This window comes from Physeter macrocephalus, unplaced genomic scaffold (assembly GCF_002837175.3).
Source record: "Physeter macrocephalus isolate SW-GA unplaced genomic scaffold, ASM283717v5 random_169, whole genome shotgun sequence".
Classification (NCBI taxonomy): domain Eukaryota; kingdom Metazoa; phylum Chordata; class Mammalia; order Artiodactyla; family Physeteridae; genus Physeter; species Physeter macrocephalus.
In genome coordinates, this window is record NW_021145444.1 from 69,873 (window position 1) to 79,863 (window position 9,991).

At 52.4% G+C, this 9,991-nt stretch overlaps 1 protein-coding gene across 2 annotated transcripts in view; it reads left to right on the forward strand.

Moving 5' to 3' along the window:
- Positions 1 to 9,618, forward strand: part of PKN1 (protein kinase N1) — a 24,107-nt gene extending 14,489 nt beyond the window's left edge. For both annotated transcript variants that reach the window (XM_007129425.4, XM_007129426.4), the window contains 15 exons: positions 1,051 to 1,160; positions 1,252 to 1,395; positions 3,612 to 3,687; positions 3,770 to 3,911; positions 4,001 to 4,094; positions 5,806 to 5,885; positions 5,961 to 6,036; positions 6,133 to 6,224; positions 7,471 to 7,647; positions 7,809 to 7,871; positions 8,009 to 8,085; positions 8,291 to 8,433; positions 8,700 to 8,807; positions 8,896 to 8,976; positions 9,353 to 9,618. In XM_007129425.4, coding sequence (XP_007129487.1) covers positions 1,051 to 1,160; positions 1,252 to 1,395; positions 3,612 to 3,687; positions 3,770 to 3,911; positions 4,001 to 4,094; positions 5,806 to 5,885; positions 5,961 to 6,036; positions 6,133 to 6,224; positions 7,471 to 7,647; positions 7,809 to 7,871; positions 8,009 to 8,085; positions 8,291 to 8,433; positions 8,700 to 8,807; positions 8,896 to 8,976; positions 9,353 to 9,556 — 1,667 coding nt within the window. In that variant the 3' untranslated portion in view covers positions 9,557 to 9,618. The remainder of the gene's footprint in view (positions 1 to 1,050; positions 1,161 to 1,251; positions 1,396 to 3,611; positions 3,688 to 3,769; positions 3,912 to 4,000; positions 4,095 to 5,805; positions 5,886 to 5,960; positions 6,037 to 6,132; positions 6,225 to 7,470; positions 7,648 to 7,808; positions 7,872 to 8,008; positions 8,086 to 8,290; positions 8,434 to 8,699; positions 8,808 to 8,895; positions 8,977 to 9,352) is intronic.
- Positions 9,619 to 9,991: the final 373 nt, after the last annotated feature.

Sequence of the window (9,991 nt, forward strand, 5' to 3'; positions counted from 1 at the left end):
CTGCAACGGGAGAGGCCACAACAGTGAGAGGCCCGCGTACCGCAAAAAAAAAAAAAACAAAAAAAACCCTGAATACGTACATGTTTAAAAGTATGAATAAAAGAAGAATAACAATAGAGTAGCCATCTGTGTTACCACCACCCAGGTCAAGAAGTAGAATTCTCTGAGCCCCCTCATGCCCCATCCTCAATTCCAGCCCCTTCCTCTGTCCTAGAGGTAGCTACTCTCCTGACTCTCATGGTTATCATTTCCTTGTTTTGCTTTGTAGTTTTAGCACCCATGTACCATCTCAAAACAATGTAGTTTAATTTGCCTATGTTTGAACTTCATATATGCGGAATCATCCAGAATGTATTTCATGGTAATGGCTTCTTTTAGTCAACATTGTTTGGGAGACTTATCCCTATCGTTTCATGAAACTATAGTTCATTCATTTTACCCCTGTTTAATTGTCTTAGACTGAGGCATGTCAAATTGCTGTCTTTTTTTAGGTAAAAAATAGTTGAATGTCAGCCATTTCCTGGTTTAGCTAATAAGACTGTATTACAATTTATATATTAATTCATGGACAGTGAGATGTTTCTAATTTAGGGCTGTTATAGAAGCATTATATTTGTGCATCTCCCGATGTATACTTGCTTGCATTTTTCTAGGGTAAATACTTAGGAATATATTGCTGGAACTTGTATACAGCACAAGAGTGAATTTGGATCCCCGCCTCACACCACACGCAAAAATCAACTGGAGAGGGCTTCCCTGGTGGCGCAGTGGTTGCGCGTCCGCCTGCCGATGCAGGGGAACCGGGTTCGCGCCCCGGTCCGGGAGGATCCCACATGCCGCGGAGCGGCTGGGCCCGTGAGCCATGGCCGCTGAAAAAAAATCAACTGGAGATGGATTAAAGGCCTTAATGTGAAAGGCAGAACTGTAAAGCTTTGTCAGATAGCACAGCAGAATATTGTGGGGGGAGGAGAAGATTTCCTTAATAAGATACAAGAGATCACCCTCCCCCTGCAGGAATCTCCTTTCACCCTACCCCAACCCCTGTTCCAGGTGAGGTGAGCACTGTGCTCAAGCTGGATAACACAGTGGTGGGGCAGACGTCCTGGAAGCCGTGTGGTCCCAACGCCTGGGACCAGAGCTTCACCCTGGAGCTGGAGAGGGTGAGTTCGGTTAGGGGATGACAGGGCTTGGAGGAGGAGGAGTTTGAGGCCTCGGGCACCCCCAATGACGGCCCTCTTTCTCTCCCTTGAGGCACGGGAGCTGGAGTTGGCTGTGTTCTGGCGGGACCAGCGGGGCCTGTGTGCCCTCAAATTCCTGAAGCTGGAGGATTTCTTGGACAACGAGAGGCATGAAGTGCAGCTGGACATGGAACCTCAGGGCTGCCTGGTGGCTGAGGTACAGCCTGACCCCGACCCTGAGAAAATGCTTTGGCATCTCCTGCTCTCGGTTTTCTGGAAGGGGAAGATGTGTTTTGCATTGGTCTCTGAATCTCGATAGAAAAGTACATATAATTAGTCACATCAGTGCATGACTTAGGCTGGGATTGGTTTTGTTCTGAAACAAGATATTCAAAAAAGGAAAAAAAAAAAAAAAACACCAAAATTTTGTCAAGCTAGAAAAGAAAAGCAAAACCTAGCAGCATATTACGGAGATTGCTATCAGAGCCACAGCTGAGCAGAGAGATTCCTTCCGCAGCGATGTCAGGGTTAGGGTCCAAATCAGGGTAGCCCACCCTTGGCACTGTGGGCATTTGGGCTGGATCATTCTTGGTTGCAGGGGCCGTCCTGTGCACTGTAGGGTGCTGAGCAACATCCCCGGCCTCCACCCACAGGATGCCAGTAGCAACCCCCCCCCCCCCGCCCGCCGCTCCAAGTTGTGACAACCAAAAATGTCTCCAGACATGGCCAGGGTCCCCTGATTAAGAGCCCATAGTCTAAATAACGTTCCTAGCTGATCCCTTGTAGTATGGCTGGGCCCTGTTCAAAGTGCTGTGCTGGCATTGACTTGTTAATCCTCACAATAACCCAATGCAAACAGGACCATTATTAGTCACATCTGATAGAGAAGGAAATGCACAGAGAAAGAAAGTCACTGGCGCCCTCATTTAACCAGAATTATCCTCAAAAATTCTTTAAATTTGCCCCTAACATATACATGTGTCCTGTTTTTTGTATATATGTATACGTGTGTGTGTATGTGTGTGTCTCCCCATGTCCTTAAACCCAGGAGGAAATTTGGGTTTTTTTTGCTACTTGCTTAGATTTTTAAATACCACTTCTCTTTGCAAGAAGATCAGACCATGTGAAAGAGATCAGAAATGTGAACGAGAAACAGAGTTCACAATGCACAGTATAAAAAACCGCTGTATAATTAATTCTGTTTTCTGGAGTGGGATAAATATCAAGTGAGTCACTGGGTTCAAGTGAGTTTAAAGATTAACCTGAAAGAAGCTTTTCCTTGGTTGCCAGAGACCAAATATATATTACTCTAAGTTTTCACTAAAAAGTGCTTTCAAAATTAAAAAACATTAGTAAATTTTCACTAATTCCCAACATGTTTTTTCTTGAAAAAGTATCTAGAAAAATTCTTAAAATATTCAAGGGCTATTTTACTATCCAGGTGGAAATTCTTGTGTGATCTCATAATCGAGGACTCCTGAAGGAAAGGAGCAGAGAAGGGCAGACTTCAGATGGTAGGGCCACGAAATTATTCTTCTATTAGGAAGACTGTCCAAAACCCAAGTGGACAATAGAGGTGGGTGGCCCGGGGGACAAGTTCTGAGGCAGTGCTTCTTGCCTTCAAGGTTTACTTATAACATTCTATTTTGTTCTCCCCAAAGCACCAGCCTGTAGGACTTTCTGCAGTTCTGTTGTCAGTGAGCCTACAATAGTTGAGTTTTGTTGTAGGTAGAAATGTTCTATATCTGTGTCATCCAGTACAGTAGCCGCTCGCCAGTTGAAGTGTGGCTAGTGTGACTGAGGAACTGACATTTTCGTTTTACTTAATTGAAATAGCCACGTGTGGCTAGAGGTGACCAGATTGGACACCCATAAAGTCACACAGTTCTGTGACTTCAGCATCTTCTAGAAGATGCATTGGAGTCGGGAGAATTCAACTAGACCGGTGGTTTCCTCACATGGGTGGGCGCCAGCATCACCTGGAGGGCTTGTTGAAACACAGACTTCTGGGCTCCACCGCCGGGGTTTCTGATTCAGTGGGTCCAGGTTGGGGTGGCGGTGCTGAGAATCTGCATTTCCAGCAGGTTCCCAGGTGACGTTGCTGCTGCTGGTCTGGGACCACACTTGGGGAATCGGGACACTAGGTGAAGTGTAGGACCTGTTTGCTGGAGTTGTATGTACATCTCATTGGATCAGACCCACTCCCCGCCCGTGGAGGAGGGCCTGCTTGCCTACTTCTTGCTTTTCCAAGATGGCACTTCAGGAGGTGGTCCTGTTGAAGGATGGATTGGCTTTATGACCCCTTAATACGATGCATAGTACTCTGTGGTTGGACGCAATGCCACAGCCATCAGAACCCCTGATGATCCTAAGGGCTTCCCCACCAAGCTGCCTGGAGGCGGGCGAGGGTCCTCATGCTAGCCCCTCCCTCAGGTCACCTTCCGCAACCCTGTCATTGAGAGGATACCGCGGCTCCGACGGCAGAAGAAGATCTTCTCCAAGCAGCAAGGTGAGGGGATGGGCTGGGGCAGGGGAGAGAGCAGGGGTCCCAGGAGTGTCACAGAGGGTGACACCTGCCCCGGTCTCCCCAGGGAAGGCATTTCAGCGCGCTAGGCAGATGAACATCGACGTCGCCACCTGGGTGCGGCTGCTTCGCAGGCTCATCCCCAATGCCACTGCCACAGGCACCTTCAGCCCTGGGGCTTCTCCAGGACCCGAGGCTCGGTCCACAGGGTAAGGAGGGAGGGCCCCGGGGTTCCGGCTGCCTCTGGTTGCTTCCTGGAATGCTAGGTCTTAGATGCACCCTCTTCCCTTTGCTGCAGCGACATATCTGTGGAGAAGCTGAACCTCGGGGTTGACTTGGACAGCTCACCCCAGAAGAGCCCTCTGGGTCCTCCTTCCAGCCCATCAAGTCTGGTGAGCTTCCCCCTTGGCCTGGGCAGTGTTAGGGGACCTCTACTGCCACTCAAGGCCCAGAGATCGCCAGGAACTTCCCTGGTCACACAGCACACCTCTGCCAGGACCGGGGTCCTGTTCTCTATCCCGGATAAAAACATGAGCTTGGGAGCCAGGCCACCTGGGTCCCATCCCTGCTCTGCTGCCTCCTAGCTGTGTGACTCACGCCAAGCAGCTTCACCTCTCTGTGTTTAGTCCACTGCCCTGTAAAACGATCACATTTAAAACTCATGTCGATGACAGAAGTCCAGTCAGTGGTTTTCTGTGGGCGGGGGTTTATTGATAGGAGGGGGGACACAAGAGAGCCCGGCAGAGATGATAAAAATCTTCTGCATCTTGATCTAGGTCAGAGGTCAGCACACTTTTTCTGGAAAGGGCCATGTAGTCAGTATTTTCAGCTCTGTGGGCCAGAAGTTCCCAGTGATGGCTAGTCAATACTGCTCTCGTAGAAAGCAGCCACACCTGATACAGGCAGACATGAAGGGGTGTTGCTGTGCTCCAGGAAGCCTTAATGAATGTCTGTCACTTTCATGGATCATGAGCTATTATTCTTCTTTTGATTTTCTTCCCCCAACCCTTTAAAAACGTAAAAATCATTCTTAGTTTACAGACTGTACAAAACATGGAGTTTACCAGCCCTTGGTCTAGGCGACAGGCATCTGGGTAGATACGTATGCAAGGGCTCTTTCCATTGCCCACCTTGCTGAGTGCATTTTATACCTCATTTTCTAAAAAAATGGAAACAATAATATATGCTTCATGGCATTAGATTAAAACGAGATGCCTCATTAAATTAGATGAGTTTGTCAAAAAAAAAAAATGCAAAAGTTGAATAACATTGAATGCTGGGGAGGATGCAGGAAAACAGCACGTGAATCACTACATCTCCTTCGGAGGGCACAGCTGGCTGAGTTAAAAAAATGGGCATTATCTTGGCCTAGAAGTTCCACTCCTGGACATCTGTGATGGACATTCACACACGTCCACCAAAATGCTTGAATGGTATAAAATACATCTAGAAAGGTACCCTCGAAATCATTAACAGCAGCTGGCTCTGGGGAGGGCAGCTGGGGCAGGAGAGGACTGTGTTTCCTATTGTACACCTGTTTGCACTGACTGAATCTTTAGAACTGTCTCTATAGTGGAGAATGATGGACCAGTAGGTAAATTTTTCCCACTTAAATTATTACTTTTGATTCTTCTCCAAGTTATATATGCATATGATGTAAAGCATTAGGTCACTCCATGGGACTAATGCCAATAAAGGGAATAAGTAGATAAATGATAAAATACAGCATAGAATGTGCTGGGAAGAAAAATAAAGCAGAGAAAGGGGACAGGGAGTGTTGGAGCTTCTGTTAGTTATTTAATATGGCGGTCAGCTGGCCACCTTCAAAGGTGACATTTGAATAAAGGCCTGAAGCAGGTGAGGGAGGAACAGTGCAGGTGCTGGGAAAAGAGAGTTCCTGGTGGAGAGAACAGCCCCATGCAAAGGTCCTGGGGTGGAAACATGCCTGGTGTGTTCAGGGCACAGTGAATGAAACAGTGTGGCTGAAGGGGGATTGAGTGAGGAGGGGAGGGGGAGGAGAGGTGAGGTCAAATTGGTGACGGGAGCCTTGGTGGCTGTTGTGGTTACGGGTTATTGTACTCTGACCTCCTCTGTCTGCCACAGACTTCTCTGATCCAGGAAACTACCACCGCTCCTGAGCTGCCTTCAGAGACCCAGGAGATCCCAGGCCCCGCCCTGTGCAGGTGACACCCCTCCCCTGGCCACCACCCACCACCCCTGCCCACTGTCCCTTCCCCACCAGCCTCCTCTTTCCACAGCCCTCTGAGGAAGTCACCCCTGACCCTCGAGGATTTCCAGTTCCTGGCGGTGCTGGGCCGGGGTCACTTTGGGAAGGTGAGGCGGGGGGCAAGGAGTTGGGGGTCTGGGGGGTCCAGACCTCCAGGTCCTTGGACTGGCCACTAAGGCCACCCCTGCCCACTGTGGTTCCAGGTGCTGCTCTCCGAATTCCGGCCCAGCGGGGAGCTGTTTGCCATCAAGGCTTTGAAGAAAGGGGACATCGTGGCCCGAGACGAGGTGGAGAGGTGGGGACCCTGCTCAGGCCCTCTGAGAACTTTGGTCTTCTGGAAAATGGGAGACAGAGCAGTCCCCTCCTTGGAGCTGCTGTGAGAGTGATTCATAACAGTCACTTGTACTTATTAAACTAGTATTGGGTTGGCCAAAAAGTTCGTTCGGGTTTTTCTGTCTTACAGAAAAACCCGAACGAATTTTTTGGCCATCCCAATACCTACAGTAATAACGACTCCTAGAAAGCACCCACCGTGTGCTTTACATTTAGTAACGAATTCCTCACAACAGCTCTAAGAGGTAAGTACTGTTTTTGTCCCCATTCTGCTGATGGCACAGAGAGGTTGAGCAAATTGCCCAAGGTCACATAGCCAGTAAGCAGCAGGTCTGGGATTTGAACTTAGGGACTCGAGTTCTGAAGCCTGTGCTATGAATGGTGCCATTGTACTGCCTCTGCTTTGGCGTCAGGACCCTGAGTTCAGATCCTACCTCTGCTGCAGATGTGCTTAGAAACCTGAGGGAGTTCATTGCACCCTTCTGAACCTCAGGCTCCCCTTCTAGAAAAGGGGAGTAATAATGCCTTTCTTGCAGGGTTGCCGGGTGGAATGAATGACAGGATGACTGGAGCATTCTGCACAGTGCCTTGCCCCCTGTAGATACCTGAGATTGTCCCCAATCTTCCTGACATCCTTTTATTAACCAGGAACCCAATTTAGGCTTAAGCAAATACAGGAATTTATTGCTCTGCATCAGAAAAGTCCAGGGGTGGACTACCTTCAGGCATGGCTGTACGCAGGTGCTCAATTGATATCTCTCACTTCTGCTTTTGTCTGTGTGGGCTTTGCTTGCAGTCCCCTCACAGGGACAGAGATGCCCCCCACCCTAGCAGTTTAAGGCTCATCTGCAAACTTCAGCTCTCCTTCCTTAATAATTCCAGCAGAAATCCTGAGATTGAGCCCCATTGGCTTGGCTTGCCCTTTTGTGAGCCAATTCCTGGCCAGGGAGATGGCGTGCTCCAAAGGGAAATAACAGTCCCTCTGGTGGTTTCCCAAAGGGAAGTTACTAGGACTGTTACTAGGACAATGGATGGATTCTGGGTGCCTGGTTAGCATGTTCAGAAGCATTAAGCAACTTGCCCAAGTGTGCACAGCCATGCAAGGCCCTCGACAAACATCTGATGATTGAGGACTCTAGGGGGTGGGCGAGTTGGTGGTAGGGAGCTGCTGCGGTCTCTGACCCCTGCCCCACCCCCACCCTGCCCAGCCTGATGTGTGAGAAGCGGATCTTGGCGGCTGTGACCAGCGCAGGACACCCCTTTCTGGTGAACCTGTTTGGCTGTTTCCAGACACCAGAGCACGTGTGCTTCGTGATGGAGTACTCGGCTGGCGGGGACCTGATGCTGCACATCCACAGTGATGTGTTCTCGGAGCCCCGTGCTGTGTGAGCCTAGTCCCCCTCCCCGCACCTCCACCCACAGGCCCTGCCTCCCCCCAGCTCCTGGAGTTCTGGGGTAATGGGGGGCTTTTGAGGATGTGGGAGCCTTATGTGACCCTTTGCCTTTCCTGGAAGCCCAGCTCCCTCACACCAGCCTCTCTCTGCAGCTTTTATTCGGCCTGTGTGGTGCTGGGGCTGCAGTTTCTCCATGAACACAAGATTGTCTACAGGTGTGTGTGTATGCACGCGCGCGCGCGCACATACACCCGCGCATGCATGCTCTGCCCACTGGGGGACCCTGAGGCTTCAGGCAGGACCCAGATTCCCACTCATCCCTCTTTACATCCTCCCCTCCCCTCCCCCACAGGGACCTGAAGTTGGACAATTTGCTCCTGGACACCGAGGGCTATGTCAAGATTGCAGACTTTGGCCTCTGCAAGGAGGGTGATGAGGGGCGGGACTGGGGTCTGAGGGGCTGGCCTCTGGGGTTTAGACAGAGAGGGGAGGGAGTGGAGTCCCCAGCCCTACCTGGGTTATCCCCTACCCTGGTCCTGGGACAGGGCTGGCTGTCTGGACCACCCCATGCTGGGCTGGGCTAGGCTAGAGCTGTGACCTCCCCCATAACCTCACATGGCCCTGCTGCCCCCAGGGATGGGCTATGGGGACCGGACCAGCACTTTCTGCGGGACCCCGGAGTTCCTGGCACCTGAGGTGCTGACGGACACATCGTACACTCGGGCGGTGGACTGGTGGGGGCTGGGCGTGCTGCTGTATGAGATGCTGGTTGGTGAGGTGAGGCCCCAGGCCGCTCTGCCCTGCCTGTCCCTGGTAGCCTGTATATGCCCGGTGGCGGAGAGGGGGGTCAGAATTGGCCTCCACTATGTGCTGTCTGATCGAGGACAGGTGGCTTTGCCTCCCTAGCCTCGGTTTCTGCATCTGTAAATTGGGGTACTTACCCTCCCAAGTGAGCCTTGTAAAAGTGCGACGGGAGCCCAGGGTGGAGCTGGGTGTGGTGTGGCCAGAGGGGCCTAATTCACCCTGGCTCTTCCTGTCCCCAGTCCCCGTTCCCAGGGGACGACGAGGAGGAGGTATTTGACAGCATCGTCAACGATGAGGTTCGCTACCCCCGCTTCCTGTCAGCTGAAGCCATCGGCATCATGCGCAGGGTGAGGACCCCCCCCAACTTAGGGTGGGCCAGGGGAGTGGCTCTGGGACTAGGAAGGGGAACACTGACACAGAACTCCCTCCCCCCAGCTGCTGCGGAGGAATCCAGAGCGGAGGCTGGGATCCAGCGAGAGGGATGCAGAGGATGTGAAAAAACAGCCTTTCTTCAGGGTGAAGTCCCCCACTCCCAGGACCCAGTCATCCTCCCCACCCAAGATCTAGTGGCTTCACCTGCAACACTGTCACCTCCCCTTGACACCTGCCTGCCTTTCCTTCCCCCTCCCTTACCCTCACTGGCCCTCCTACACCCACATCCACTCCAGGCTGGCCTGGCGGGGAGCACTGCCCTGTGTATGAGCCCAGGCCCCTCCCCCCACTCATACGGTGATCCTTCCTGAGCCCCCAGGCCCGCCACTTTCCCTCCCTCTGTCTTGTGACTCTCTGTTGATCCCCACAGATCCAAGGCCAGACAGGGTGCAAGGAGCAAACCCCTCCTGCGCTCTGCTCTGAGCCTCCCCTGCTGACCTCTCCCTTCTCTGCCCTGCAGACACTGGGCTGGGATGCCCTGCTGGCCCGGCGCCTACCGCCGCCTTTCGTACCCACGCTGGCCGGCCGCACTGATGTCAGCAACTTCGACGAGGAATTCACAGGGGAGGCCCCCACGCTGAGCCCACCCCGCGACGCTCGGCCCCTCACGGCCACAGAGCAGGCGGCCTTCCGGGACTTCGACTTTGTGGCCGGGGGCTGCTAGCCCTCTCTCCCACTTCTGCCCCCATCGAGCTGTCAGTTTTTAAAAAGGCCTTTGGGATTTGCTCTATCCGTGCATCCTCCGTTCGTTCTTGTGCGCAGTAATGGGGGTGGGGGGCGTGCTTGGAGGTGGGGAGAGTTGGAAGGGGATGTGATGGGTGGCCGGCGGTGTAGGGAGTGATGGGGAGAGGCCCTGGATTATGGTGGGGGATCGTTTGAAGGGGGCCAAGGGATGGTGGAGACTCGGGGCTGTTATTATGGTGGGGAGCATGGGCAGGCCGCCATGGGAGGGGGCTCGGAGCTGTGTTGAGGGACTTCCGGGGTTAGAGGCCGGTGATGGGGCGTAGTTTGGGGGGTAGGGACTTGGGGTTGTGTGGGGGAGCTCAGGGCCACAGTGAGCGAATGGTTGCGGGTGTTACTCACAACGGCAGCAGGGGCG